General features: G+C 48.2%; 2 protein-coding genes across 3 annotated transcripts in view; one reads left to right on the forward strand and one right to left on the reverse strand.

Annotated features, from left to right (window-relative positions):
• Nucleotides 1-12,197, reverse strand: part of LOC144150122 (cell growth regulator with RING finger domain protein 1-like) — a 19,523-nt gene extending 7,326 nt beyond the window's left edge. Inside the window, exons 1-4 of one of the 2 annotated variants that reach the window (XM_077681949.1) lie at nucleotides 11,930-12,197; nucleotides 6,222-6,297; nucleotides 5,704-5,822; nucleotides 3,276-3,450 (exon numbers count right to left, since the gene is read on the reverse strand). In XM_077681949.1, the coding sequence (XP_077538075.1) occupies nucleotides 3,276-3,450; nucleotides 5,704-5,822; nucleotides 6,222-6,283 (356 nt within the window). In that variant the 5' untranslated portion in view covers nucleotides 6,284-6,297; nucleotides 11,930-12,197. Of the gene's footprint in view, nucleotides 1-3,275; nucleotides 3,451-5,703; nucleotides 5,823-6,221; nucleotides 6,298-11,795 lie in introns of both variants that reach the window. The other variant, XM_077681948.1, reaches the window with a different exon arrangement.
• Nucleotides 12,198-12,521: 324 nt separating this feature from the next.
• Nucleotides 12,522-27,999, forward strand: part of LOC144148168 (E3 ubiquitin-protein ligase PHF7-like) — a 31,118-nt gene continuing 15,640 nt past the window's right edge. The window contains exons 1-8 of the mRNA XM_077679748.1: nucleotides 12,522-12,628; nucleotides 12,748-12,878; nucleotides 12,952-13,055; nucleotides 13,127-13,228; nucleotides 13,305-13,429; nucleotides 15,999-16,158; nucleotides 18,170-18,276; nucleotides 21,845-21,961. Coding sequence (XP_077535874.1) covers nucleotides 12,815-12,878; nucleotides 12,952-13,055; nucleotides 13,127-13,228; nucleotides 13,305-13,429; nucleotides 15,999-16,158; nucleotides 18,170-18,276; nucleotides 21,845-21,961 — 779 coding nt within the window. The 5' untranslated portion in view covers nucleotides 12,522-12,628; nucleotides 12,748-12,814. The remainder of the gene's footprint in view (nucleotides 12,629-12,747; nucleotides 12,879-12,951; nucleotides 13,056-13,126; nucleotides 13,229-13,304; nucleotides 13,430-15,998; nucleotides 16,159-18,169; nucleotides 18,277-21,844; nucleotides 21,962-27,999) is intronic.

Raw genomic sequence — 27,999 nt, forward strand, 5'->3', positions numbered from 1 at the left:
CAAGAAACTCGTTTACGCCTCGTGCTAGATTGTAACACATACTAAAGAAACGCCGGGACAGTCGTTCATGCCTCGAACTAAAGAGCTTCGTGGTGCTTCAAAGACAAGAGACTTTTACAGCAAAGCTGCATACCTCTACCCCCCAGCCCCCAGCGGTTTCATCTCCATTGGCAAAAACGCCAAGGCACCAGGAATGCACTTTTACACTGCACGCTTCGCTCCTCCCCAGGTTGGCCCAGGATTTTTTTTCGCACTGATTTCTCGATCATGTACTAGCATGCCCAGTTTTGCCAGTAAACCACTCCGCTGTTGATCGAAGGCACATGGTTTGTTTGTGTTTTGTTCTCCCCACCTGGAAAGCACGACTATCTTAAAGGGTTTGTGAAAAGATTTTGAAAAGAGAAGAAAAGTGATGTGTGGGTATTTAGAACTGTGGACCTTTGCCGTACGAAGTGTGCATAGCCGCCCCGTTGCCCAATATCAGATAACAGGTAAAAATAATGCAAGTTGTACTTCCACAGGGGCTTTCATCCTGTCGTGAAACGTCGTGAAGTCGTGAAATGTCTGTACTAGTATTAGTGTTAACCGCTTCCTGCATTGCTCGCAATCTGCAGCGTCCTCACCAAGCAACAGATGGCTGCGACTGTTGGCGATCCACTCTAAGGGAACAGACAACCGATTTTTGTAAAAGGGGTAAGCACAAGGAATTTCTGAATAAAACTTTAATTTGGCCCTACGATTTCTAAAGTTTTAAAGGTGGCGCCATGTAGCGTGTAAATGTGACACTGCCGTACATACACAAACCGCTCCATCGGTTTCAATGCGACTCAAAAACCACAAAAGAAATAGGAAAGCCTACATTGTATTATTGTTTTCATCATCATCATCATCAGCCTGTCTGAGCCCACTGCAGGGCAGCGGCCTCTCCCATAGATCTCCAATTATCCATTGCTAACGGCGACCAATTTATCCCCACAAACTTCTTGATCTCGTCTGCCATCTAACTTTCTGCCGCCCCCTGCAACGCTTGCTTTCTCTAGGGATCCACTCTGTTACCCTTAATGACCAGCGGTTATCTTGTCTTCGCATTACATGCCCTGCTCACGTCCATTTCTTCTTCTTAATTTCCACTAATGTGTCCTTAACACGCGTTTGTTCCCTGACCCACTCCACTCTTTTTTTGTCCCTTAATGCTACACCTACCATCTTCCGTTCCATTGCCCACTGAGTCGTCCTCCATTTAAGCTGCACCCTCTTAGTGAGCCTCCAAGTTTCTGCCCTGTACGCCAGTACCGGTAAGAGGCAGTTGTCATACAGTGGTAGGCTGCCATTCGGTACCTAAGCATGCCTTCCGAATGCACTCCACCCCATTCTTATCCTTCTTCATTTGGGATTGAGATCATCCACTCCACAAAACTCAGTTGTCTGCCCCTCTAAGCTGCATTGGCACGTACTGTCGAAGCCAAATGGCACAACTTATTATTCCAGGCATTAAGACGCCTGCTTGTACATGCTTGAATGAGGTGCCTCGTAACAAAAGCCCCTGAAGTTTCGTAAAGTAGCAATATTTCCTCCTCCCTCTCCTCACTTGCCCTTTTTTTGCCTTCCAAGCTGTCAGAAACTAGAAGTTAGAAAATCTTCAATGGCTGCAGGAGTGAGCGACAGAAGACTTTTTCTTGGGGCATCACCACATGGTGTTCTGTTGCTCAACAAAGGACTAAGATCTATCCAATTTAAGGTCATGTTCCCGACGCTCTGCCCAGAGACAGAACTTTGCACCTTCGAGTAGGTGCAAAGCCTTCACGAGCCATTCCTGGGTCGCTGAGAGCAGCATGCCAGTGGGCTGGGCCTGATATGGGGGAAAGTTCGGTTTGCATGAATGACAGTAGGCTGTAGCAGGTGTGACTAACCAGTTTTTTCTCATTGTTTGCATCTTAACTAGAGGGAAAGGTCTACAGAAAACAAACGCCGCAAAGATTGAGACAATAAACGATGCACCTACTGGCTCCTCTATCTCAGAATACTTAAAAAGCAATCGCAAACAGGCGCACCACTCGGTTTTATAGTGCACGATACCTGTGGACTAAGCTGGTACCCTACTACCATTCCCACAAACGTGCGGCACTCGTAAGGAGGTGAAATGCGGAGGGCAAAGCTGGTGCGGCAGTGCGTTGCACATGGACTGGCTGCGTGCTGTGTCAGAATGCCTCCCCAAATCTCTCGCACTTTCAGTAAGCCCTACTTTCCACATTTCCCTCCTCACACCTCCTTCGCTGAGTTTATACATGGACTGATGCTCCCACCCTCTGTTACTGTCCTGTAAAGCCTTAGCCTGCCAATGTAGATGAGCTAGTTCCTCTCGCATTCGGCATCCATGTTGTGCGAAAAAAGGAGCAGGCAGAGGTCATGCCCACTGGCCAAATGAAACATTGGGCGAGCAATGGGGAGACCTGTGCTACTTCACTCCTTGTCTTTTGTCCGCTCTGTTTGTCTTACCAACACCTGTCTCTCCTTCAAGCTGTCGATTCATTCGCTATCACCCCACAAGCAGCTGGCCTCCCAATTAGCTCAGTTTGCACAGGTGGGGCCCTAGACGACCAGACCTGCCTGGTTCGAACCTTAGAGTTGGGGGAAGTTTTCTGGAGCTTGAAGGTTTCCGAGACCATTGCACAGCTATGCTTTGTAGCAACCCAACTACCTGTACGTTCATTCCTGCTTTCCCAGAGTGGAACACATACGAAGAAGAGGAAGGTGAAAAGGAAGATGATGATGAGGTTGATGATGATGACGAAGAGATGGAGGAAGAGGAAGAGAATGAAAAGGACAGTGGTGGCGGTAGCGATGATGATGATGGAAAGTGCTACGGGCCAGAAGAAAGCGCAAGGGAAAGCGTTGCCGCTCTCCTTGCGCACTCTATGCAACTTCCATGCTACGCCTCTAGAGCGTTGTACCAGGTTCAAAATGTTGCCTGGTCCGGTATATAACGCCGCGGGATACCACGGGAGGCTGTACTAGATAGGTTCAACCATGCTAGGTGAGGCTCCATGTGGCACAAACAATGTTTTCTCACCAGACAAGTATTTAGCAACCCTAGTTGGGTACATTTGCTAAAAACCTCCCAATGATTATACAATCACACTATTGGCCGTCAGGCACTCAACAGGCGTGGCTGCAGATCTTTGGAAGAGGCCTCCGTCCTGTAGTGGACACAACCAAGCTTAAGATAACGATGAGGATGATGATGAAGAGATGGAGGAAGAGGAGGAGGAGCGCACCTGACAAGTGCATCCTGGTGCAGACACTGGGCCTCCCAGAGGCTTCCGGCCTGGCACTCATCCCGCAGCCGTGGCCACGGCAACCGCGGCCATCCCACCAGGGCTGCGTAGCTCAGGCCCCAGTACAGTCGCAGCTGGCACTCGCACTCGCTGCGCACACACAGCTCCACACCGCCTGCACAGCAAAGGTGCCACGCACAAGGACGCGGACTTGGCGGAAGCCCAGCGAGCACTATGGCGCGGATTGCTTTCACTCTCACAAACACTGCCTTCATGTGAGACAGGACAACAGATCAGCACAGCAGCTCTGCTCAGCTCTCAACTAGGAAGGAAGGAAGGAAGGAAGGAGCAGTAAATGGAGGGAGGGGTTAACCCGGGAACTGATTTGATTGATTGTAGGGTTTAACGCGTCGACAGAACGCAGGCGATGAGGCGCGCCGTAGTGGAGGGCTCCGGATTAACTTGGACTACCTGGGGATCTCTAACGTGCGCGGATATCTCAGACACACGGGCATTTTTGCTTAACCCAGGAACTGTCTGGTTGGCTACTCTAAACATGGGGATGGGGATACGGGAAATAAATAGGAAATGACGGACCGTGGTATGCAATAACAGAGAGCAAAATGAAGAAGAACACTAGAAAAAAATAGGGAGTAGAAATTGTAGAAAGTGAGGAAAAAAGTCAGAAAAAGAAAACACAAAGAAACAAGAGAGTTGAAATGATAAGTACAAAGACCGCACAAAAAAAAAAGAAAAACGCAAAATTAAGCCGATAAACTGACCAAATTGGCAAACGAAGGATGCTGCACTCCAGCAACAAAAAGCGTCCACTATGTGCCTTGCTGTGAAAGGTGCAGTCACGGACAAATGAAATGGGAACACAAAAATGCGACCCAGGACACGCAAAATCAAAGAATCTGGATAGTGGAGATAGAATAGTGGCTCCATAGTGGTATATCTCGAAGGACACCTCTCCTATCTTTGTTACTGTAATAAAGCCATTCAACAATTTCATTTGCACGGAAAGAAATCGCGCTATTTGTGTTGTGGGAATCCTGGAGAACCGCGACCCGCGATTCGGAGCCGGCGCGCGCTTCGGGAGCGTGCAGGAGTCGGGAGAGTCTCGTCGGAGACCTGGTCAGGGCTGGTTCGGCGGGACATCGCGGCGGTGCTGGATACATGTATCTCAGGTTGGAACTTTGTTTGTCGTGCGCCGTGAGTGCCTGGCTCCCATTCGCGGTCACGACCCGGACGGCGTGATTCGTGAATGCAGTCGAGCCTTGTGCTCGCATGCTTTGGGATTCCCCAAATAAACGGCTGTGCTTCGGCACTACTGTCTACTGTGTTCTCGTATCGGTGAACCTTGCTGGGCTGCCGTAGGCATGGGAGCCCGCATGGTTGTCATGCCGGGAGCTAGCGTGGGGGCCTACCCCAGAGTGCTGGCAAGGCCCCCGAGGAAGCCCTCATTCCCACAGTGTGTGCTGGTTCATATTTTAATCATTGCGTTTCATTTGTTCATGACTGCACATGACAAAGGCCAAGAAGGCATGCGAAGGTGCAGCCAAAGACACTCAGCCAATTGTGCCACATTATTGGCTGGTGCACCATCAGGGAGCAAAGATGGCCTTTCTCACTTCAAAGTGCATGTTTTTTTGTGTCAGTCTTTGTGAGCAATACCCAGCGCAATTTCCTTTCAAAGGATGTTACACCAACTAGCCCTACTCCAATAATTACTGAGCCTCATTCGTATAAAACCGGTGTCCAGAAGCAATAAACAATTGGTGCAGCTTGCACTAATGGTGCAAGGCTGGAGAAGCGACCAAGCTGGCGGCCTCTCTCCCTTGGTCGGATACCCGGCTGTTGCACCTAATATGAATTTCCGAACTTGCCGCTGAGAGTTCTCCGTGATTGGCAGGCCCGGATGGTTATGTCCGCAGGCTTTCACATCTCCCCCAAAGTGGACTGCGTCAGCCCGCACCAGAATTCACGGCAATGGGCTTCGTTAGTTTGGCGTCTGTGCTCCCCACTTCAGGCGCAAACGCGCGTGAACTGGAGAGGACAACAACATGCGAGAGATCACGCCGCGAACGGCAGGCAGAGTGTTCTCGAAAGTTGAGCTGGCCGAAGCTGGGTGCTCCTCACGAGCCGCACACAGACGTCCACTTGGAATTTTTTTTGTGAGCTCCTCATGTGGCGCACGCTCACGTGCGCTTGGCTGGGCTGAGTTTTCTGGTAACATTCCAAGGCAGAGCGAACAGCTTAAACGGCTCTGCTGTTAAAAGCACATGGTTGTTAGTCAGCACAATTGTTTGCCCCTTCTTTCTTTTGTCCTGTCTATCACGCTGTTTTCGGCTTTGCGATTGTGTACCAACCAGCTCCAAAGTTTCAACACTTTTGTGGACCCATGCCCTAACAGCCCCCGCCTTACCCTCATTGTTGCCACTAGCAGCCACCGTGAAGGGGTTGTGGACCCGCAGCATGGGGTGGCACTCCCTGTGTTGCGCCACGTAGGTCACCGAGTGGCCGCCCAGGACGTCCCGGCCATACCTGCGAAAAGCATCCATGGGTGCAGTCACTGTCACCGGCTGCTGCACCCATTTGTTCGTTTTTTTTGCTCTTTGTGTTTGTTCTTTCATGCTTTTATTTTGTAATGTTGTAGTTCACTTTCATTTCCTGCTGTTTATTTATGTCTTTTTGTTTAATTCAGTGCTTGCTGACCATCAAAACTATGTCTCTTGGTATTTGGGTTTCCTTTTCTTGACCAAGTGTGGTCATATATATTTGTTTTGTTTTGCTGCCTTATAGATTCGCGTTTTGCTCTTCTTATCGAGGGTCCCGTTACAGTCATCAGACTCTGGGACCCTCGCCTGTATAATAATTTGTCTGCATGTTTGAGAACAAATAAAAATAAATTTGAATTGAATTTGAATTGAACATCACACCCACCTGGCCAACAGGAGAAACAGCAGAGCCAAGCAGCTCACACCACACAAGGCCACCACCAGCATCTCCGGGCCGGCCACTGCGTGAAGGAATTAACCCTTTAAATTTTTTCGCCAAATGCGACCCGCCAGGGTCGATTTTCTTTATTGCTCATAAATTTTCTGGACGAATCTATTTTTAAAAAATGTCATTTTTTTAGAGTGACCGTAAAGTGACAGAAAAATTGTTTGTGCTGTTACATACACGTGGTTTATTCATGAGTATCATTAAAAAAAAAATTCTAAGAAAATTTCGCAGGCACAAGAAGCGGGAAGCGCCAGGAGGTCGAAACCGAAACCAGCCGCAGCGCTCCCGCACGTGACCCGACGTGCACCGCTGTAGTAAAGCATAAAAAAATATATATAAAAGAAAAGCCATCGGTGCAAGAAAAAAATTTCGCGGATTTCCGCAGTGTGGCAGCACATGCCAAGCGAGAGAAATGATTGAGAAAGGCGCGTTTTTTAAACGTACCAGCGATAACGCACATGTACGTCCGTGACCATTTTGAAGTTTTGAAGATGTTCGCCGGGGACGTACATGTACGCCATTAATCCTAAAAGGGTTAAGATTGAGGGTATCAACGCGCTGAAACTTCTCAGGTTACGAGGCGCGCTGCAGTGGAGGGTTCTAGATTGATTTTGACAACCCGGGATCTTTAACATGAGCGGAAATCTCGAAACCACGGCATTTTCGCTTTCTGCCTCTGTCTGAAAAGCGGACACTACGGCCAGCACTGAACCCGCATACTAGGGATCAGCAGCACAACACCTAACTTAGCCACTGAGCCACCGTGGCGAATACACTTGATGAAGGGCTTCTCTGAGTGGGGGCATGTGCCATTCCTGGTCCATGGCATCTAAATCTCAGCTGGAATCCTGCCTCCCTTTGCAATAGCGATCTGCTTGCTCAAAACAGCACGGGAAGTCTCTCTCCCCTATTTCCATGATGGGTGAGGTGGGCCTGTGAGCTAGTTGGTAGATTGATTGATTGAATGTAGGGTTTAACAGCCGACGCAACGCAGGTGATGAGGCGCGCCGTTGTGGAGGGCTCCGGATTAATTTTGACCACGTGGGGATCTTTAGCGTGCGCCGAAATCTCGTACACACGGGCGTTTTTGCTTTTCGCCTCCATCAGAAAAGCGGCCGCCGCGAGCGGCAATCGAACCCGCATCCTCGTGCTCAGCAGCACAACGCCTTAGCCACCGAGCCACTGCGGCGGGTGCGAGCTAGTTGGCGCATCTTAACTCTGAAAACACTGCACTGCTTATATTTACAGACATGGGAGTAAGGAGGAGACAGGACTAAACACGCACACAGACGCGCATGCACGTGTGTTTCACCTTTGTGTGCGTGTATCATCTGTTTACTCCTTATTCCTGTGTTTGTAAAGCTAAGCAGCGCAGTGCGTTTGCAGTTAAAGGGTGCTTTGGCAGATTACAATCATGGTACTCAGGCTTCATACATCTCTGAAGTTGAAGAAAGTGGTTATCGCCGACCAAAGGCTTAGTTAAAAAGGCTAAAAAGACGTTTCGGTTTCCATACGGAAGCCTTGTTCACTGGGCCTTGTTCACGGCAGCCTTGTTCACTGGGCAGTGAACAAGGCTTCCGTATGGAAGCCGAAACGTCTTTTTAGCCTTTTTAACTAAGCCTTTGGTCGGTGATAACCACTTTCTTCAACTATGTATCTTTCACCCGACCAGACGAGTTTTCGTCAAACCTTGGATTTCATCTCTGAAGTTAAAAAGCGCGTGAAATTGTGGAAGTTCCGCACTTGGAAAGAAGCAGGCTTGTATTGCTGTCCTATCGAAATTTGGTTATAGTATTTTCATCAATGAAAAAGCAAAGTTGTACATCGTTCATCAAGACACAGCGAGACTTAACTCCAATCATGTGTACTGCAATTTTAACCACAGAGGAAGGTTTTCAAACCATCCGTGCCAATATTTCAGCCGAGTGGAGTGGAGTGGAACACCTTTATTAACGAATGGCTCGAAGCAAGAAAGTTACAACTGGACACTACTTTAATTTTGTGATTAAGGACAACAAAAATGGAGCATGTATTGCAGGGTAGCGTCAATGCGTGTAACTGTGGGCCTCAACCTAACTTGCGTCTGGCAGATGCCTTTCTAGCACCCACAAGCGAAAATCACTTTCATGCAAGTTTTATATATGCAAGCATACAGCATATGCACTAGTAAGTAGGTATGGTTTGTTTTTGTGATCAGCCACGTGCATCTTTTGGCTGTGCCAGTACCGCAAGGCGAAACATTTTTTAAAAAGTTGAAAGAAACAAAGCGTCACCGCCTGTGGTGATGCATCCTACTTCATAATGTTTGCCAGCTGTGGTTAGAGTATTTTGAAAAGCACACCAGCAGCGCTTGCATACATTTATTTTGTATTTACAGGTCCACAAATCAGCGTTTTTTTCAGGAAAACACTTTGGCAACCTCCACCAATCCCTTTTCCCCCCCATGCATTCATGATTTGTGATGTCACAACCTGAGTACAGGAAACTGTATGGGGGTGTCAATACCCATTTAGACACTTTTGGCACTTTCTGCCAAACTGCTGTGAGTGGTATATTTGTATTCGCAACACTCCAATCTACTGGCGTAGACCAACTTGCCTTCATACTTTAGGGTCCCTTCAAAGGGGCGAAATTCAGCAAGGCCTCGTGTGTCTCACCGGAGGACAGCGCTCAACCAGGGGAAGAAGGCCTCGGCTAGTTCGAAGGTTGGCAGCACAGTTCGGCATAAGACAGCAAACCAAACAGCATTTGAGACATGGGGATGTTCAAATGTACCGGCACTTCAGTAAAGTCGGCCAAGAGTATCGAGGATCTTGCTACGAAAATGTCAGTCTAGGAAAGTACAGGTTGGTACAGTTTCTCCCGACCAGGCAATGCATCCCGACCAGACGGGCTTCCACCATACCCTTGACTCCAAGTTCCTCGTTTAGTAGAGGCAACAGCCCGAGCGCACTTGCGAGCACTACAGCAGCTCGACAGGAAGGCACACATGCCAGTCAAGCATTGGGCTTTGCAGGATCATGAACAATGACCGTTGTTCACCCCAGCCTCAGTACAACGCAGCATGGTGCATGGCGACTCTGTGGATTGGAAAATTCAATATTTATTCGACTGCTTCCCAGCGAAAGGCAAAAAAAGGAAAGGGAAAACATACTTGACCAAACGAGCTGACATTTCCTTCTCGCAAAGGAGACAAAGCAGACCGTACACACGATTACATGTTTGGTTCTGGAGAATGTTCAGACACCACACCACCAAAATACCATCACACGAGAAGCAAAGTTGGCATCAGATAAGCTTGCCAGAAAGGGAGAGCTGAAGTGAAACAAGATAAAAATCAACCAATGCCCCGTCTGCCCCAGTACAGAGGGAAATTGGCTGTCAAATGAACCCTTCAAGAAGGTCTGCAGACTGCCTATGAACAAGTTGGTCTTGCAGAAAAGGTTGGATCACAAGGTATACACAAAATTGGTCGACGAGCTTATCGAGGGCAAGGACGTGACTGAAAGTGCCGTGGATGCGTAGTGCACACCTAGGAGTGGAAGAGCCTCAACACTACATTTAATGTAAATAGGATTTGCATCCTCCAAGAAAAACGATGCCTGTTCCCCCCCTCCAGTGCGAGCAAAATTTTTGTAACAACAAGAGCGTGTGGGAAAGTTCACGCTGGTTCAACACTGCCCAATGACTCTGCTTTATTCTGTTCTTTTTTTTTCTCTTATTTGTGGGTAGACAGCAGCGGCAGACGTAATGCAGACATACCCCGATATTTCCACAGTTTTCTCTAAAGTAGGCCACAAACTTAGTAGCCCAGAAAACATTTCATAGAAGTTGGTACTACCGAGATTACCCGGTGCTAAGAAAACAAACGGACTGATAAGTGTATGCGGAAAGCGATGCAGTCCAGAGAATTGTGATCAGGTCGCTTGGCTCGGCTCTGAATGCGCAGACACGACTCATCACCCCAACGTAACTTTTATAGAAATTGCAGAGGCTCGAACTCTATGCTTGAAGCCCCTGCGAGAGGTGAGGTAAGTAAGCTGTAGTAACGTCCAAAGCACCATAAAGTAGTGCTGTACGCAGTAAGAATTTCTTCCTCCTTGTGTCTTTCTTGGCACATACTCACCTGAGGGACTGGCCAGGAATCGAGAGTGAGGAGGGCTAATCCCCCCCCCCCTTAACTGTAAATAAGAAACCTAAGCATTTGAATGAAGAAAAGGTTCATATACAGAACAGAAGTGGCAAGGAAAAAAAAGGAGCAAAGCAAAAATTGGAAGAGAAAAATGGCAAAGGTTATCAAGCTATCAGGCTAAACCTAGTTATCACGAGCAAAACCAAAGAATATGCACACAACGTTTCAAGAAAGATTGTCTCTGCTTGATATTTCGCAGCCTGCCGTCTGGCTATGTCTACTGGATGATAGGATTCATCTTTCGCTTGCACTGGATGTCGCGCGCAGTCAGGCCAGCCAGCGCGCCATGAATGGCAAGACTGCGGAACCAAGGGCTGGCAACGCACTGATTTCGTGTGCAAGCATTGTCAGTTTCTCCAGCCTTCATTTCTGTGAACACAGTCAGCGAACTATTTTCATATATCAGTCATCTACCCCTCACCTAGTCACGTGGTTAGCTTGCGCTGAACCACATGCACAGATAGCTCAGCCGCCACTGGGCGATAAGGCGCTGGCAAAGCAACCATTTCACCCCCGCATAGTCACGTGGTACTGCAATGGCAAAGCTCTGAGCAAGCGAAGCGATAAGAAACGGCCGCTTAAGGTCATTGTGACGTGATGAATGACCTTGAAAGATGTAACGTAGCAGAGCTCTCGCTCTAAAAGGAACTTTTTGCTCAGGTAAAGAATAACAGCTACTAGGGTAGACGCCTGGCCTCACAAACGTATGCATGAATGGCTACATCTACACCTCTGTGATTGGGAATGCACCCCACCATCCCTTGCCCAATCTCTCGCCCAAATCACTTTCTGAAAGCTCTGGCTGTCCCCGGATCTGCATGAACACTCTTCAGCACTACGCGGACCCCATGAATTGAGGGCTACGATGAGGACGTGGAACTTGGTCCTATGAACAATAAATTTCTCTCTCTCGCTCTCTCTCTCTGTGGAAGAATCCTAGGGATGTGGTCCCAAACGAAAGCAGGGCAGGAATTGAAAGAGGATGTACTATCGGCGTCAAATGAAACGCGAACATGAAGATATGAAGCAGAACGAGCAAAATTGAAAAATACGGTTCGTAGAGATCATATAATGGCTTGCTATTGGTACGTTTGGAAATACACTTTTCCCAACTTTGTTTTTGTAACTAAGTCACGCGTCATTCTGGCTTGCGTGGAAAGAAATCGCGCTATTTGTGTGTTCAGGTTCATATGTTCGTGTTCGCGTTTCATTTGACGTCAATGGTGCAAGCCGTTGTAATGACGGGGCAAGGTACAGCCGCCTGCGTAGTAACAATCGTGTTACATTACGTAAGCGCCACAGAATAAAACCATGCTCACTCGCTTATGTTTGGTCAGAAGAGAACGCGCGAGCTCACTCGACGGTGACTTGCAGCTGCGGGTAGGCCACAGTGCCGGCAGGGCGTCGCAGCAGCTGACAGTAAGGCCCGACGTGCCGAGGCACTTATGCGTACCTTAATTTCCGGCTGGATGTGTGCTTTTTCCAGTAAATAGACACACTAGCACCGCCACGCATCGACCGAGCACGGGTTCGTAAGACTACGTAACGCCACCGGCGGTGCCGCTGTTCATGCTTTACATTACAGTCTAAAATATACTGCGCTATTAACTTTATGTTATGCACATCACGACTACAAGGGCACAGACAGAGTTCAAACCATCATTCAAACACACGTAAACACACGCACTTGGCATTGGCCACGGTCTGGCTTGACTTGAACATTACTGACATTACCTCACTACCTAAATTCACTGCATGTATTTCTTAAGCATCAGAATTGCATAACCTTTCTCCGAGGCGAGAAGAAAAGGTATTTCCGCCTTTACCAAGAAATATAAAAAATGTCACCAATTGTTATGAAACTCTATGCGTCCTGTATCGTCGAGTTGGGTGTCGAGCGCAGTCCATGCGCAGTCGTTTTTACAGTGTTGACAAACTACCAAAATTTGTAATTTTTATTACTTAGTATTGTTAATTTAGCAAAAAAATTACTAAATAAATGTTTTTTTTTTCTAAACCATCAAAGAAAGGGAGCAGCGGCCGAACCGCAGAACAGCTAACGGCAACCATGACGCCAACGGCTGGAAGGCTGGATTTAAAGCCATTAAAAGCGTAGAGTTTCATTATGAATTTCTAAAGAGAAAATTGGGTGGTACGTGTAATGTCACCTGTTACAGTTAAATATGCCTAAATCGTGCAGTTCTATGAGCGGAAGCAGTAATGAATAGGTGCATTTAGGAAAGAAAGTACATTTTTCGTATGCCTTTGCAGGGGACACCGCGCAGGCATCGCAGGTCTCCCCTGTCCCGAAATCAGCGACAACCTCCGCGTTCGGGCAATGGCTCCCAGGAGAACCACAACAAGGGGCAAAGGCCGAGGACGGAGGAAGGGTCTCGACAAGGGTCAGTTGGTCCCAGAGTGCGTTGTTGTTTTTGAGCGGTGTTGGTACAAGCAACCGTCTCCCCCGCTCTCCAGATGCCCACGGTCCGGTTTGCGCTTTCTGCGACAAGCCCAACGGGGAAGACTTCGTAGGCGAACTGCTGAGCAAGGGAGACCTGCACGCGCACTACTTCTGCATGGTGAGTCGACCCAGCGCACGAGCCCGCGCCGACAGCGTCCGTACTGACATTCTGTATGCGCGCAATCGCAGCTCTTCTCGAGCGGCTTGCACCAGAGGGGCCAAGACAGCGAGCCGCTGCGCGGATTCCTGGACGCGGACGTTCGGTCCGAGCTGCGCAGAGGCACCCGGCTGGTGAGTGGGTGCCCGGGGTTGGCCCGGCTGCCAGGGCGGGCTTCTCGACCGCCGGTTCTTGTTGTTCTTGGCGCAGTCGTGCTCGTTCTGCAAAAAGAAGAGCGCCACGGTCGGCTGCTGCCTCAGGGCCTGCAAGAAGGTCTTCCACATGCCTTGCGGGGTGTCACACAACTGCCTGTTGCAGTTCTTCGGCGATTTCAGGTCAGCCTGGTACTGCTCGGGCCGCCTTTTACATGTCTGCCGTTTGAAGGCCAACTGCACTCAAAATTTCTACCTCTTGAAAACACTATTTCCGTATAGTCTGCAAAAAAAAAGTAAGATGCAAAATAGAACCGGCTGAAATACGTGCATGGACGCCGCAAGCGGTCAGCAAAAATTGGCCATTTGAAACCGAAATCAAGGAGACCGCGGTCATTGAAGTGAAATTGCACTCGGCAAGTGAGCGGCTGGATAGTCAGCAGCTCGTAAGCAAGCCTACGCGCAAGCTATGCGCCCGCATGGGGCAGCAAATGGGTGAGGCGTTTGCAGCAGAGCATGACCAGTTCTCCAGCTGCGTGGCTGGCCAGAGGAAGAAGCCCCCGTCGGCTGGAGCGTCACAGGCGCGTTATGGCTGTTTACGCGATCCGCCAGCAGGTGCAGCGTGGTCTGCGGCGGAGCTTTTTTAAGCGCTTCTGACTGATTAACGAGGCGTTTCACGGTGCTACCACTTGTGACCCAGCTGATTTGGTGGTACTTACTACACAATAAAAATAAATTTGGTCGAGGTGAAATCTGAGTGCAGTTGGCCCTTAGTGGCTGCCTTTTACATGTCTGCTGCATTCTGTACGTTGCTTGCTGGGGCAGGGGTTGATGTGCTGTGTGCGTACAAAAACACCACCCTTGGGAGAATTGCAGTGAACAGAAGCAGTTACTCCTCTCCCCTTCTACATGCGTTTCTTCCCCCTCGCCCCCTCCTTTCTCCGCACTGTATGCCGGGTGGTCCCTTGGTACGGGCCTTCAGCTTTCCCAGCACACCCCAGTTCTCCTGGGTCAGAATAAAGTATTGCCATTGTTATTGTAATCGCAGCCCCTAGACGTCTTTTGTTGTGACCTGTGGGCATTGCACCCCAAATGTTGCATGCCATGCTTGCCTCCTCGTGCCTAAAAGGGTTTTGTATTGTGGTTTCTCACTTTGAAACTAATCGTGTGACAGTGCCTGCTTAACATGGTTACGTAGCGCGGTAAAGACGGGACAAAAGTAGAGACCACACAGGACTAGCCACCACGCAGGCTAGAGACCACACAGGCTACCCAGTTGTAACAAAGTTGCCGCGTCTGGCACTGCATCGCTCCAGGTAACTTAAAGCTAGGCAACCTAACCTAAACATAACGTGACGTAACCCACACAAAGAAGTCATCTAAAACACCAAAACTTAGGTTCCTAAGTCATAAAAATTATAGTTCAATTTAAATATGAAAAAAAAAAGAGAGAGAGAGAGAGAGGCGAGCCGGTCTCCAGCCACTGTCCTTGGGGGCAAGAACCTAAGACGGATCTTCTGCACTACAACAACAGGTGCTTTGGGCGGCGCTAGCCTAGTCCTAAATATTCGAATGTCGTCGGACGGCACTCTAGCCATGCCTGCAGCAATCGGCTAGGGTGCCACTGGACGGCACTCCAGACAATGCGAAGCGGAAAACAAAAATGCCTATGTGTACGAGATTTTAAGTGCACGTCAGGGATTCTCCACTAAAGCCCACCTCATAGTTACTTTAGTGCTTAAACCCGCAATTGGAGCTCATAACAAGTGAGCGCTCTCCCCAGATTGTGTTTGCCAAAAAAAAGGCAAGCCTGCTGTCCATGTTTTAGCTTAAACAAGCAGGCAGTTTCGAGGAAAGACTTTTGTTGTTGGCAGGTCGGACTGAGGTTCTCATTCCAACGACTGTGTGGACCTCCTTAGTTCTTTGATTATTTCAGTCTTCATTGGTCCGTGCTCTAATTGGTGAGGTGTGGCAAAAAGGTGCGCACGCTCTTCTTTGATGCACTGCTCACCCCATTATATTGCGGACTGTACAGCTAGGTGCACTGCTGTGCCCTGCTGGGATTGGCGGCTGTTTGCGTGTTACCCGGACACTTGACAAGGGAGAACTCTGCATTCGCGAAGCTGAGGTTGTAACAGCGCCAACCGCGTGTTGGGCTAAACTTGCATGGAGCAATTCACGCCTGCCCTGGCTGACTGCTGTTTCGCAAGACGAGAAGAAGAAGAAGAAGAAAGTAACTTTCTGCAATGAACCCCTGGTCAGAAGCTCCCATATAGACAACAGGGACACCTCTGCGTGTTCCACCAGTCATAGCACTGTAGTTGGCCAGCCTCCTCTCCCATAGAGTCGTGCTGTAGGGGAAAGGTTTGGGTTCTGCGTTCATGTCAAGAGAGTGTGATAGATTCTGGACGCAGTGGAGTGCTGCTTAGGCCTCCTCCTCCTCCTCCTTTTCATAGAGTCAGGACTGTGGTGAACGCAAGGCAGGTCACTGTACTGGCCAGTGTTGGTGGCCACTGCATACGCTTCCGCCAGGGTTTGTCGCTTGTTTATCGTCTTCGTTCGTCCCTGGTCTTTTTCGCACTGTGTTGACAATGCAGTTTAAAGTTAGTTTATATCAGTGCAGTAAAATCGGTATCGAATTATTTTTCGGACTTTTTGTAAGTAAACTGACCTAGTCGATACAATCAGGGGCTCATTAAAATCAATCGTGCAAATGTGGTAGTTTTCTCAACGTGGCGGGTGCCGCGTGCAGGGTGTACTGCGCCACCCACCGGCCGCAGCAGAACGTGGTGCCCCTGGACACGGGCGGTGGCCTGCTGTGCCCCATCTGCGCGGAGGAGATGAGCCACCCGTCGGTCAGCGTCCTGGTGACACCCTGCTGCCGCCAGCTCTTCCACCGCACCTGCATTCAAGTGGGTGGCCGGGTGGCCGGGACAGCACAGCTTTGCTCGCATCAGTGACAGCACAGGCTCACACCTTTTCACTAGGCTTGTGCGAATATTCGAGCACTTTGAGTATTGGAACGAATGTTGCAGTATTTGAATTCGCTTTGACCTGAATTTCGAAATGTGATATTTCGAAGTATTCGGGGTGAACGAATGTCAAAATTGCGTTCAAGTACTATGACGACTTTTGGTTTCGTTAGGCAAGCCGCAGGGCCATTGACATCCAGCCTGCATCTTGACTACATGTGGAGTCAAGCTAAGCCACATTCAGAGCATTGCTGTAGCCTTCTTACGCGTGCACATTCGTTTTATTGTTTCAAACATGAAGTGGTAACGAAACAATTTGTTTGGTTACCGTGTGGCATGCATGCAGTGAGCAGGTGTTGATTGCACTCGGCGCTTGAACTTCAGCAGTCATCAGTTGCTTTAATCAGTCAAGAGACATGGCCAATGCGTCCATGGGTGCCAACCTGATGTAGAAGTATTTTAGGAAGGTCTTGCCAGGTCCGGAAGCTCAGTGTCTCAGTGACAGGAAGCTCAGTGAGAGGGAGCTCAGTGACACCTGACAAGTCCTCGAATTCGCTTTGGAAGTATTCGACTCCAAGGACTATTCGCTTCGAATTCGCTTTGAACTAAAGTATTACTATTTGCACAAGCCTACTTTTCACCCCTGTTTGGGGGGCATTGACTGCCTGGCCAGGTTCGGTCAGGTGCCTGTGTTCTTGCACACGATTCAGTGGCCGGGATTACCGCCACGGCTCGTTTCGTGGCCCTTCCTTGAGTGATTAGCTAATGTTCAGTGCAATGTTTCACCATTTATGCTGCACGTGAACTCGAAAATTAGTATTTGAGAACATTGAATGTTCAGTGTTGCCAACGCTCAAACCTCAAGAGTTTCTTGCTTATGTGGGGACAGACAGCACCACTGCTGTCGGAAAGGGTGCTGAGAAATTGAAAAAAAATTGGCCGCATATCTTCTTGCTTTGCTGCAAATGTCAAAAAAAGTGGCAGTGTTCTGCCACCCCTGCCACATCTTTCCTCTCTCATGCTCTTGTAATGATGAACCCAATAGAGGTTCACTTAATCCAATTCAATTTTCTTGTGTTCGCACTCCTCGCATCGCCGTCAGTTGGAGCCTTTTGGTACTGTTGGGATTGGGGTGCTGCCTTGAAATCGAGGCTTGAGCACGAGCCCTTTTTGTATTTTCGGGTGAAAGCATTGTTTCCGACGCTTTTCTTAGTTTACTATTGCAAAAACCATGCCCAGTATTTATTCTCAATTAAAAGAACATTGCAAGCACGAGTTGTGCATTGATGTTTGCCTAATCTGCCTAATGTTTTCTCTTTGCTGGTTAATGTTTGCTGGCAAGTGTGAAGTATGCTACCAGATTTATTGGTTTTGAGAGAGGTTTTGTCGACATGAAAAACTCATTGTTCAAGAATTCATTTTAAACTTTGGCTGGGCGGCTGAATCGAGAGACAGACAGATACATTCAGGCCAAAATTTTTGTGTACGAGAAAGAGTGAGAAAGACTACCCCAAGACTATCCCAAGAAAGACTGTCGTCTTTTAAAGGACTTGGTACACTAGATGAATGTTTAAATGTGCACAGGGTGGCTTGGAGGGAGTCGCGTGACCCCTGAAAAGTGGTGCTGTTGTGCTGAAAAATGGGCAGCCATTGCTGGCGGGCAGAAAGGGGGCTGAAGCGAACGTAATGGTTGTGCTTGTGTGCAGCTGCTGCGATGCATATCTAAAGTGCGCGACTGTGAAGAAAAAATAATTGCCGCCCAGAACTTGGTGCCTACACCAACTACCACACTCGGGCAAAGAGGCTGTCAGGAGGAACAGGCCACCACCTGAGCATTGAGAGAGAAAAGCGTTGAGAGAGTGCAGGCATTGCTGTGGCATGTTCTTTTTATTCTCGGTGTGTATGCCGGAGTGTGTTGTGCATTGTTCCCCCTGCGTGTGTGTGTGTGCAGAAGCAGGCCCTGAGTGCGGGCAGCCACTTCTTCCGCTGCGGCCACTGCAACAACCAGGAGGCCTTCCAAGCTGAGATGCAGGAGCATGGCATCTACGTGCCCGAACGGTGGGTGCCTTCCTCTTCTCTTCCTGTGGGCAGAGCGGGTGGGCATGTGTCCACCCTCAAGGTTAGCGTCACTCCTTCCTCTTAATGCGCCCTTAATCGAGGAATTCAATCCCCATCATCCTTTTATTCGAGGCATTCCCTAGACGAGGAAAGCTCTCTGGTAGTTAGGTCAGCAAATTAGGATGCAGGAATTAGTTTCATTTTCATTTGAGTGGTGAAATTGGGAAGCTGCAAATATGTGTGTGGAAAGCATTTGGAGCGTAGCCATCGCGCTGCTTTTTTGTTGGTGGGGGGGGGGGAATGTATTCAGGCAGCCGTTGAGACTCCTTGCGCGTATTATAGGCAACAGCCCTGCTGGCTGATTTCCTCGAGTGGTTGTGTGAGCAGCGTGGGTGGATATGTTGATGCCACTGCCATTGGGAATTTGTGAATGAGCATTGAGCTTCTGTTATCGCCGCTGGTGAGTCATCACTAGAGACCGGAACTTTAGGCACGAAAAATGCAGGTTTTAGGCGCCTACAATGGGCACTGAAAAGTGCCATTTAGGCATTTATAGGCACCAAATACTGTCGTTTAGGCACATATAGGCATAATTATGTTTACCTCAGCAACATATTTTGTGACAAACTTTTCACTTGCATTAAAAACACCGCACATTCTGGTGCATGTTTTTTTTTTTTTTCTTTTTTCATATGACACTCGCACGCAGTAAGTGCACTGCATAAGTGCACTGTGCAAGGAAAGCTCGCATGAGCACTAGTCAGTGATAAGAAGTTGTGTTTCTCTTCCCAATTAAGGCTCTTCCTGACATTGCATCTTGATGGCTCATGCAGGGGTGAGACAGCTGTGCATATTGCGCCTTTTTGACACAATTCCATTTTCCTGCGCCAAGCTGCTCCAAAAGCATGAAAATTGCGAAAATTGCACCAAACTGCTCCACAAGAGCCTGAAAGGCACGGATTTTGATGCTCGTGTCAGTTCCAGCGGGGACGAAAGCCTCCCGCATCCTGGTTACCGCTTTTATTGTCGGTCAATTGCAAACACAGAAATGGCAGAAATAGAAAGACTGAAATGAAGCAAACGATAGCTTCTAAAACACGATTGGCTTTCTGTCCGGTTTCACTGAAACGGCCTTCTCGATTAGGCATCGCTGTGGCTACAAACATGGCCGCCACCTGATCTGCCTGCTACTGCCTACTTCACGCGCTCACTGCGCATCGCCGATATTTTCCATGGTTTATTTTACGCTATCAGCTGGGTTCCAGTCTATTCATTCTATCCATTGTGGCTCTGAACAGTGATTTAACGCGGAGATATGGTTTGAGATTGGTGCGAGATTACTAGAAGTTGCGCGGCTCGAAAAAAAGTTTTGAAATGTGGGGCCTACGACTTTGGCATGATTTGTCCTTGAGTGCGAAACGCGGTGCGTGCGTCTATAATCGTGTTCGTGAATTGAACTTTTTGGCTCGTTGTGGTGTTATAAAATGCTGAGGTGTTGCTGAGCTTCGAAGCGCGATCGCAAGCCTCGGCTTGGGAGGGAAACGGTCGGCACAAAAGTTGTGGGCTGCGCTGCGGCGCCGCGACCTGCCCAGGCAGCGCCCAATAGCTGCAGGACTGCATGGTTGCCATAGCACGCGACTAATAACACTTGATGTATGCGAAGTGAAATTTAATGCCCAAATCTCGGTGGCTAAACAGTAACGCTACTCAAATGATCACCGGGTGGACGTGCGCCCCACAGACTGCTACGGGTAGGCTGCTTGGGCTATGCAACCGTTATGTCGTAGTTTCTCAACTGTTGCCGTGACTACACTTGTTCGTACAACACAGCCTGGGATTACAAAAATAATAATTTTAGCGCTGAAACGGTAAAAAAACACGCCACGGTTGCAGAGCCCTTAAATTTGATAATGTTAACGGCAGTTTTGTTGTCAGTGTTGTGTACATCCACAACACAATATCACTACTTAGGAAAAAGGTAGTGCAGTTAGAACTTTGTGATACTCTTAAAAAATTCTTTCACATAAGGCTGTTTCAGTGTTCTGTGTATTCAAAACTGATTGGAATGTGTACTTGACCCTTCAAATTGCTAAAATTATGATTTTTTAAGCTCACAAGACGATGTATTAAATGTCCCTACCTGCTCCAAATCAAGATTCTTCTGCTCCAAAATCGAAATTTTGCTGCTCCGAAAACTGCTCCCAAATCTCTTTGGGCTGTCTCACCCCTGCTCATGAGCGTTTTGCATTGCCACATCAGTGGCTACCAAAAGTTGGTGCGAGCTGCTGGTGGACATAGGCCTGACTGGCACGGAATGGTCAGAAAACACCCTTTCTGAGCTAAAAATGGCTCGTAATATCCACTAGGAGGGAAATATTGCTCCATGAAGTTATTGTAAATCTATAGGCATCAGGGGAAATGTTTACGGCTTTGTTATATTACAATGTCTTGAAAACATTGTGGACAATGCGCCGCAGCTCCTGGTTGGTTCCAACAGCAGTGCATCTTTCAAAGCCTTCACCGATGACTAGTGAAGGCGAAATGCAGAGCTGATGTGTCTGTAATGTGTCACTTTGTTGTAGTTTTCAGCACCAGTTTTTTTTATTTTTCAGTTTGGATTGTTTAGAACTGTTGCAGAGCAACCCTTTTTTTTTTTTTTTCACTTGTAATATTTCTGTCGTAGCAGCAGTTTTGAGCTGTTCGGAACTGTTCCGGGCAATCGAATAATAGAGGCCAACAATTTAATGGAAAGTTCATCACCCGTCTGGGGTGGGTCTGAACTTTACAGTGGGTGTTTCTCTGGACAATTTGTAATTGAAAATTTTTGTCTAGGTTCACTCATAGAGTAGTTCATTGTTTTCTGACCTACTTTGTTGGCTAATTTAAGATGTAAAAATAGTGCGAGACACTGAGTGAGGGTTAACTACCCTGTGGCTGAAACCTGTGTGAGAGTGCCCCCCTCCTGTCATTGCAAGAATGACAAAACTGCACAATCTGCAAATACCTCAGAGAGAGAACGACACAAGGACGGGTGCAGTTTTTTGTTTTACTGCAAATTACTTTAATTCCATGGAAAAACATACAGAAGTACTGATTGGAGGTGTACCGTTGCACACGCCCAACAGAATACAATGACTTGTTGGGATGAAATGCAGAGATGCTCTCTTCAATGAACATCATCTCACTGTTGTGCGGACTAATTGAAGTATCAGTGACGCACTAACTTCCTTTTTTCCTGATACGGTAAGCCTTGCGTATCGCTCTCACTCCGCTATTGCTGCACCGACACGATATCTCAACTTTCCTCTCCGTTCTTCTGTGTGTGGTGTCTGCAGTTTGCACAGCTTACTCGCATTCTTAACACGCACCAACTCGCCCAACAGCAAGTCCTTCTACACTACTCCTGTCACTGTAGCGTCCTGTGTCCCTGAAGAACCGACCGTGGGTCTTCTATGTGGGGCACAGTGCATGCAGGTGGAGAGTGCAGCCACCATTGCGTGCATGTGTGTGACTGTGAGTATAAGTGGCGTTGCCCTGTGGTGCCCTGTGGTGCCTTCCCTCCTCGCAGGGACGCCTCGTGGGAGCGGGAGCCGCGCGCCTTCGAGGAGCTGCTCTTCCACTACAGCCACTGCGATGCCCCCCGCTGCTGCTGCCCCATGGGGCGCGACCACTCCGAGGACGGCGGGTGAGGATAGAGAAGCCCCGAGGGGATACCTGGGGGAAAGTTAGATGACAGACCCTAGAGGGTGAAGTTGGGCTTCTTTGCAATGCATTCGCGTAGACGTAATGCAACGAGACTGCACACACGACAAGAATATAACTTCTAACAAAGTTTATTTCGGAGAGCGTTTATTCAGGGGTATATATCTGCATGCTCTCCGAAATAAACTTTGTTGGGAGTTGGCGCTCGTCCTTCTCTCTTTTGTTCCTTCATTGTGTCAATTTTGCACCGTGTGTTCAAGAATGAGAGGCCCTCGAACAAAGCACTGTCTGCAGTGCACTCAGTGGCGATGGGAGGTCCCTTCCACAGCAACAGATGGCACCATCTGGTGGCCGCTGCAACGCAGCTGGCCGTAGCAGTGAGCTCGCATCGTGTCCCGCACGTTGTCTCCCTGGAAGCAGCCGTGCGTGGCATAGTTTCCTACCAATCTATTCAGTAAGACCCCGTTGATACGTTCCCGGTTCATACAGTTTCCTGGTTACTACACAGACGACTTAAGGGGGGACGCGGCTTTCAACTTCGGAAAAATGACCAAAACATCGTTTTTTTGAAACCCACATATTCGGCTTCTATGTTTCCTATTCTATGCGTCTGCAAAGTTTTTAGGCTGAAAAGCGTCGCAAAGTGGCATAAAAAAATACTTTTGTCAGGCGCGGTGACAAACTATCAGCGCAAAAGGGCGAAAAAACGGCAATTTTCGGAGCGCGCTATCTCCGCACCGGTGCCACCGGCGCGGCCATTTTGATATGGTTAGATCGGCCAAGCGATCGTCTTTCCGGTTCTGCTCGTCTCTTTTATCTTCGTTCATTCACAAACGCACAAACGGCAGAAAAGAAACGACGCACAAATGAAGCTAGAAATAGATGCTGAAGCGCTATTGGTCCTCGGTCGGGGCGCGGAACACCGACCCTCCTGATTGGATGTCACGGGCGCAATGCAAGATGGCGGCCGCCTGAGCTGCGTAGCGAGCGGTTTGAGTTCATTTTCACCGCTTCGCTCGGCCGAGTTTCTGTTCAATCTATGGCATTCAACACGGACGTTATCGCGGTGGGAATGCCGGAGATAACGAGCCAGATTACGGGAAGTTGTGTGGCTCGAAAGGAGGAGGTCATCGAACGCTTCGTGGTGCGCGTGACTCTACCGTCGCCAGACCCCGGAGGGTGACGCGGTGTGCGCGCTTGCAATAGCGGTTCGTGAAGTGAACTTTTGGTCGGGTTTGCGATGTTTACACGCTTAGTTATTGCTGTGTTTTGACTGTGGGCTCGCTAGCCTTGAGAAAGAAACGGTCGACGCGTGAAACGCTGCGGCGCGCACGGCATAGCCGACGCGCATTGGGGCAGCACATGACTGGGCAACCGGTTACGATTGAACGCCAGTAGTTGTAATTAATGCCTGCGTCGTTAGATTTAATCCTAAAAGCGACCTGACCAGCCATATCAGCTGTAATCAAAGTTCGATATGTCGCGGTAAGCGTGCGCTAAGATGCGCGCGAGCCATATCGCCTTTCTTGCGCAACGTTTCCCGTGCACTTGTAATTTTCATGCAAACAGGTTTGAGTTAGTAATATAGGAATAAAAATATGTTCTCTGCATTAAAAATGTACGTTTGTCGCAGCATTTAACGGTGATTTTTTAGTGAAATTATTGATTCCATTGCTCAGGGCATACTGGCTTTGCTGCGAGAAATATTGGATGCCTTGAATGTCAAAAGTAGTAAAAAAATATGCTCTTGCATTGAAGTTGGGAGTTATGCAGAATACTCTACCAAGCTTCAAAGTAGCTCATTTTCATCCTTGTGGTATGCAAACTTTTGGCAATGAACACCTGCACGTATGAGTACTAAGTTGCTGTGCCAGGCAAGATGATAAAACATAAAAAAAGCCAAAAATGTTCAAATTTAAGTAAAAAAAATGCTTAACTTGTTGCCATGGTGACAACACTGCAAAAGGAGGCTGTTCAGTGCGATACAGCCAACCAGCTAATCTACTTTGCATTGAAAGCCCATTGAAACCCATCTCCCCCTTCATTTGATCTGCAAAGTGGGGTATGTACTCTTCACAGAGGAGCTGAAAATGATATTTTCTGGAAAGAGAAAGGCTGTGAAAGGCACTCCAATTTCAAGGCAAGGCATTCCAGAAGCCCCATGTTCAAAAGGACATGAAAGGCTACAACCGTGACGACTTTTGATAAGTGAAACCTACGTTGCAACTTTGGAAGCCGTTTTCTCAAAACAGTTTTTTTTGCCACCTGTGTCGCTTGTACCAGGGATTTCTTTGTGACCGCTGGGTCTATTTTGATTCCGTTTCTTGCATTACATTCCTTGATGAACAGTTCAGGTCGTGACACTCTTGGTTTTCCAGATTTGTTTTTTGTGATTTTTTTATTCACATAATCGTTCACAGTCAACATGCCTATTGCACATTAACCTCTAAAAAAATGAAAACTAAAAAACATTGTGTTGTAAAAAAAAAAATTCTAAAACTGTCACGACCTCGTCCATTCATTTGGGAATGCAAAGCACTTCGAACAAATTTTCTATCATGTTTTATAAGCCGCTCAAGCTCGGTACAAGCGGAACAGAAAGAAAATTTAATACATAAAAAAGTTTTCAGAATATTAGCTTGAAATTTTTATGGTGTTATCACGGAAGCATTTCCAGTTGCTGTGCCAATTTTCATCAAAATCCACAAAGAAATAAAAAAGTTGATTTTGAAAGCCACGTCCCCCCTTAATGAACTCGTCCTCCTGCGCCCAAGCTTGAGAACTGAGCAATAAAGCGTGGTTCGTTGACATCGCCCGCATCTGAGCGCGTCATCGGCTCCTTGTACAGCAAAACAGCGGTAATACAATCACGGCTGGTACGAATTTCAGTGGGATACGAATTCCTAATATTCCCCGGCTGAAATGCATTGCTTACAATGCAAAAAGCATTGGCGGTTCCGAACGCGTTGCCATGCCACTGCGGATCGTACGCGCATGTCATCAACTGCCGGCAGTCGAGCCGTCGGAGAGAGAGTGATCTGGGTGGGATCCAAGTTCGCCAAGCCCAATTGGCTATGTCACACGGCTGCACTCCGCACTAAGTGCACTATCTGTCTGTTGTCCACCTATGCTAGTGCTTTCGCTTTTTGCCTCAGGGAGGCTCACGCAATCGCACACTTGCACGCTGTTTGCGGGTCTAGGGAGCTTGGTTCATCGCCAACAAGTCGCGAAAGTGAAAGCCCCTATCACTTCAGGAAAAGCTCGATATCCTTCATAAGGTGGGCCACGACCTAAAAGCGAAATGCACTGACCGCCGCCACCCACATATTACCGCCACCCACGACTGCTGAAATGTACCTGGTGCCTAATGTGCTGGGGTGTGCAGTGGCAGGCGAAGACATTCGTGAAATCACTTGTCCACAGTGTTGCACCTTCCAGAAGTCAATCGTTAAAGACCTTAGAGAAAAGAAAATGCAGACGGATATAAGGAATTTTTTCTACCGCAGGTAAATTTATCTTTCATTTTGTGTATGTTTTGAGGGTACAACTTTCGCATGTACGAACATTTTACGCGATGCGATGAAATTCTAGTCACCAAGATTTCACTGCAATGAGTTGGCCAAACCCTTAGCGGTGTCCTCGCAACGCCGCATAGTGGCCTGCAGCTTCAGTCCATGCGCTCTAGCTTGCTAGCCAAGTAATACAGCCTCTTTATCGTCGCACCCCCATAAAGCGTCACACAAGTCGGAACGCGAAAATTAAATACGTTGCTCTTTTTTGTTGGGTCTGGCTTCAGGAGCAAAAAGAAGCCATGGCTAGTAGGAGGGGATGTTTCTAGCTGATACGGAGCACCCACAACGACATGCAATTGCAGTGACAGGTTTCCCTCTAGTATATACTACATTCAAATCTCGTTACTACGAACCCCGCATCAACGAATTTCTCAAATGTACGAATATTTTAAAGGGACACTGAAGTGAATTTGTCAAGCTCCCGTTTTTTCTTGCACTGTGTAGACTGGCTCAAATTAACACACTATTCATCGTTTATCCAGTTGACAAATCGGTAATTATTTTACAAAGCGCGAAAGAAGAAAAACTACTATGCGCGGTTTGCGGCGGCCGCACCAACTAAAGGCTGTGACGTCAGGAGGGGGGGCACCGTGATTGGACGATGCCCAATGTTAGCAATCAAAAGTTTCGGTTTCGGTTTCGGTTCTGTAAAACAACATGCTTAACATATGATGGCGTTGTTGGATGGGCATTCTCGATTTCTCAATTATCGCCGTACCGCGCTTCTGCCATGTTGTCGGCTGTCAAATGTCTAAGATAAACCTCCCAGGGCGGCTTGGAATCGTAGAAATCACTAGACGAGGCCTACGCAGTGGATGAACGCCCTCCGCGTCACCGCAGACTCTCAAATGCCATGCGCTTTTCCCGCATATTCGGAGCTTGCCTCACTCATGTCTGTTCGTAAAAAGCTAGTTCGCACCAGGCCAAGGGTGTGCTGATTCAGGCCTGGGCCCACTGCCCGCAAGCAGTCGGTGCTTGTGGCAACAGCACGCCAACGAGAACTCGCTAGCGCGTAATTGTCAGTATGCACGCGTTCTGCGATCTCGCTCGTGGAGCAGTGAACGTTACGGCCCAAAAATGGTGAACTCAGTTCAGAAAAGATCGGCCGCATACGAAAAAATCAACTTACAAAAAAAAAAATACATGTACCCTCGGGGATTCGAACTTGCGACTTTCAAAACTAATTCCAGCGCCTCAGACAGCTAGGCCACGAGCCGGCGCTGGCCGGGTTGGATATATAAGGTTTATAATGTATGACAAGTTTACACTTTTATTTATTTTAAGCATTTTAAGTACTTTATGTGACTATTTGTTGTATATCACTCCTGCAGTAAGTGTCCCCCAAACTTCCACAATATCTCACGTCTAGCAATTGCATTTCTTTGACGGAAAAGCATTCGCAGATGTGCGATCTTGCTGCTGACCGCTGTGCTTGTTTACCCAGCGCAAAAAGTGCTTCCTGCTCCCTAGTTTTGCGCTGTACGGTAAAAGTTTCAGGTGATTTTATTTTCTTAGTACCTATATTGACTTCGCTGACTCTTCTCCCGCCTTCAATTGGCCTTAGATTTTCCTACTAGCGTAAAGTCAGTGAAGCGTCGCATGTGCACTTGTGCAGCGCTTGTGTGGAGCGACCCGGACTCTGAGTTTGACACAGTGTACAAACTAACAAAGTAAGGAAAGGCACATTCTTTCATTCACAAAGGTGTTGTGGCTTAGTTTCAATTGAGCGAGCGAATAGCGACGACCCGTCGGTGGCCGGCGGACGAAACGCTGGGCCGACTGACTCGTTCGGTAGGTCGGCTGGTTGGCGAACCGTGCAGTAGCGCAGCCATTTTCCAGCTCATCTCCTGCTGACGTCACACGAAAACGCCACAGAAAATGGGCGAGCGTAAAGAGAGGAGGACAGCATTTTCGAATTGATTTTTCTACTACCGTATTTATTCGAATATAGGTCGACCTTTTTTTTCCGAAAATGTGCTTAAACATTGAGGGTCGACCTATAATCGTGACCGAAGAACCTCGACCTATAATCGTGATCAAAAACGGCGAGCGCACCGAGCGATCCGTTTCTCCGTCGCGCCCGGCGCTCCTCAATTTGAGGCGGCAGCACGGAGCATCTAGAATAAAGACAGGCAAGAAAATAAAGGGAAAAATAATAAAACAATCAGCGTAAGAAAACCACGCGCAGTCACTGCCGGCTATCGCGCATTACCTGCGGCCGGACCGGACACCAGCGAGCTGATGTACTGGGCCTGGCTAGAGAGCCAGATTGGCTTGGCTTGGTGTCTTTGGAGTCGCGGTAGCGGCTAGCGCGAGGTGGAGGTAAAGGTGACTTTCGCCACCTAGCGTAGCCACGTCGTGAATGGAACGGCGTTGGCTGCTTCGCTCGATGTCTCTACTATCTCCCGTTCTCCGTTTCATGCGCTTTCTTTGTGTTTGCTTCGTCGTG

The sequence above is a fragment of the Haemaphysalis longicornis genome, unplaced genomic scaffold (assembly GCF_048455015.1).
Source record: "Haemaphysalis longicornis isolate Haplotype H1 unplaced genomic scaffold, Haemaphysalis longicornis Haplotype H1 scaffold_8, whole genome shotgun sequence".
NCBI lineage: Eukaryota > Metazoa > Arthropoda > Arachnida > Ixodida > Ixodidae > Haemaphysalis > Haemaphysalis longicornis.